General features: G+C 36.8%; 1 protein-coding gene across 1 annotated transcript in view; it reads left to right on the top strand.

Moving 5' to 3' along the window:
- The first annotated feature begins 2,115 nt into the window (after positions 1-2,115).
- Positions 2,116-2,759, top strand: part of LOC107733179 (SH3 domain-containing YSC84-like protein 1) — a 31,392-nt gene continuing 30,748 nt past the window's right edge. The window contains exon 1 of the mRNA XM_016544723.1: positions 2,116-2,292. Within this exon, the coding sequence (XP_016400209.1) occupies position 2,292 (1 nt within the window). The 5' untranslated portion in view covers positions 2,116-2,291. The remainder of the gene's footprint in view (positions 2,293-2,759) is intronic.

Here is a 2,759-nt window from a genome sequence, read left to right on the forward strand (position 1 = left end):
CAATGCCTCTGGGCAAATATTTCGGACATCCAAGATAAAGTCCTATCTACCTGAATGGGGGAATCCTGAAATCTCAAAAACTGGTGAAACACATTAAACATTAAAACACATTTTAAACCAGGCTACAAAATTTGACATAAACCTCTCCTATATTGTTTCTTATGCTCAAATATATATATATATATATATATATAAAAGCTTATATTATAGGCTGGTCAGCATATGCAGTCCTAAGCACTTGTCTCAGGACACTGACTGTTTCTATGGCAACCGGAGTGCATTGCATTTTCTCCTATTTGGAGTAGCATGAGAGAACCTTCTTGTGGTTCTCAAAGTGTGGGGCGTGCCCGCCAGTGGGGGCGCACGAGTATTGCAGGGGGGGCGCGGGTCATCAGCAGAAAAAGAAAAGAAATAAAACAGTAAACAGCCAAAGGACGTAACTTAGAATGGGAGATGGATCGGTTTGTGAAAGGGAAGAGAAAAGCCATAGATGAAGTCGCACAGACCCAGGCAGGTGCTGGTCATTTAAAAGCTAAATGCAGAAAATATGACGAGGCATATCTTGCTCCCGGCTTCACTCACCGTGTCTATACCGGACGCTACAGGTGTCGCGTTGCGCCGCAAGTCTGAACTGGACGCGACAAAGCAAATCATTTTAACTTTGTGTCAGTATGTCATAAATAGAACAAGGCATCAGTTTAATGTCGTTAATGTTGTCGAGCTTTCACGAGACATCACGGAGATATTTCTCCGTTATGGGAACTCCTTCCCTTCCAACCTTTCCTGAAGTCCTATTGGCTCCCGCCAGTCCAAATGACTGGCCAATTGACGCGAAGTATGCAAATCGCATGCAAATACTGACGAGCTCGAGCAGTATAAAATGCGGTGCACGCGACAATTACGTCATCCTATGCCTTAGCGGACAGCAAGAAACCCACAAAAAATAAATAAATAACAGAGAGAATAATAATAACAATAACAGTTATTCTCTCCATGCTATTTTTCAATGTTTCAAGTGATGCAGGTGTTTTTTCCCTGTAGGTTTTTTTAATTAAAAAAGCATTCATTTTTCATAATATTTAGTGAAATTAGATTTTAGGCGCCAGATTTTTTTATAGGTTTAAAGGGGCGCGCGACCAAAAAAGTTTGAGAACCACTGGTATATCTAAAGACTTTGATGATTTTAGATAAACTTCAAATGCTTGAAATTTTTACTTTTAACAGTCCTATATATTCATTATTTTTAACTGGAATGGAAAAGCAAATGAAAGATTATTGAAAAAATGATTGAAAATTATATATATATATATATATATATATGTGTGTGTGTGTGTGGAAATTATGTCGTGGACAGTAGTTAGAAAATCATACAGACGCAAAACTGACCATTTGTGTGAAAATATATTCTGAAAAAAGCTAACAGCAAGAACGTCTTCTAATCTAATATTTTCAGAAGTATGTTAAGGACAACATGACCTGGAAATTCTCCAAACACAGGCTAACCCCTTTTTTTTCTTCTTTTTTTTTTGGCACAATAGGAAAGTGCCAGTGGAAGACAAAGATACATTACCAAAATGTAAAACGTTAGTGGCGTTTTTTTTTTAAACAAACATATAAATCTCTTTGCTAAGCCACATAAACATTTTGACCCTCATTTATTAAGTTTTTCTAGGAAACTCTTACCTTTGCTAAAAATAACTGAGCTTTTGAGCTGTTTTAATCAGCGGAGATGGGGTTTTTTTAATCACACATTGATTGCTCCTAATACAAATTTATATAAGCATACTGTCTATTTAAAGACCGTAATATTGCAAAAAATGAGAAATATCAGTCATATCACTCATCACGACCACGTGTCTGTCTGGTTCCCCGCGCGCTACCTGTGACAGTCCAGAACGTGCTTCTGTGTACACGAGAGCGCGCTAGGGGTCCTAATGTTGTCAAACGTCATTTTCTTTGCTGTGTCCCATTGTTGCCTGATTAAAAAATGCTGACAATAACTTTGATCTCTATATAGCTTAAAAATTAATGGTCTATAGTTGTGACATGTTACTTTGTTCACGGCATTTCTTGGAAAATATAATTTACCAAACGAACTGAAATACTTTTATATTTGGCTTTATTTCCTTACGCGTCCTTTAAGACTAAAGTAAACAGGTTTGGCAGGTGTATCGGAAGTGTACACCATCGCTTTTAACTTCTCTTACCTGCACCAGGTGAGACAGCATAAAAGTCAACTTGAAACTTCGAGAAGTCTCCGGTCCTGGCGAATAAAGACCGTTTTTGATAAAAGTAAGTACTAGAGAAGGTTTTTCATGTTTCCCTGTGATGAATCGGTAACTCAACGTGTGATCGAGTCTGTTCATTTCTGTCCTGTGCAGTGCTGGGCTGAAATATTCACACGCACTGTGAGGCGACATTTGTATTACGTTTAGACATTAGACAAGCCCGTGCCAACCTTGGGTTTGTAACTTTTTAAAGTATGAGATCACTGCTAAATAGTTTGTATTTTTTATTTTTTTTAAATACATAAAAGCCTTTCAGATTATTTATTAACAGTCAATGTAAATCGATGATATGGGGCTTGACTGTCCCTTACAGGAACACTGAGAGTAAAATAACAAATCAGTTATTACTTTGTATCCCTTGTAGTCTATATTTTGGCTTAATTTATGAATACAGACGGTAGATTATGACACTTGACACATTTCTTAATTAAAAAAACTTTGTTTTTATGACTATATATATATATATGTATA

The sequence above is a fragment of the Sinocyclocheilus rhinocerous genome, unplaced genomic scaffold (genome assembly GCF_001515625.1).
Source record: "Sinocyclocheilus rhinocerous isolate Xijiao unplaced genomic scaffold, SAMN03320098_v1.1 scaffold8, whole genome shotgun sequence".
Lineage (NCBI taxonomy): Eukaryota > Metazoa > Chordata > Actinopteri > Cypriniformes > Cyprinidae > Sinocyclocheilus > Sinocyclocheilus rhinocerous.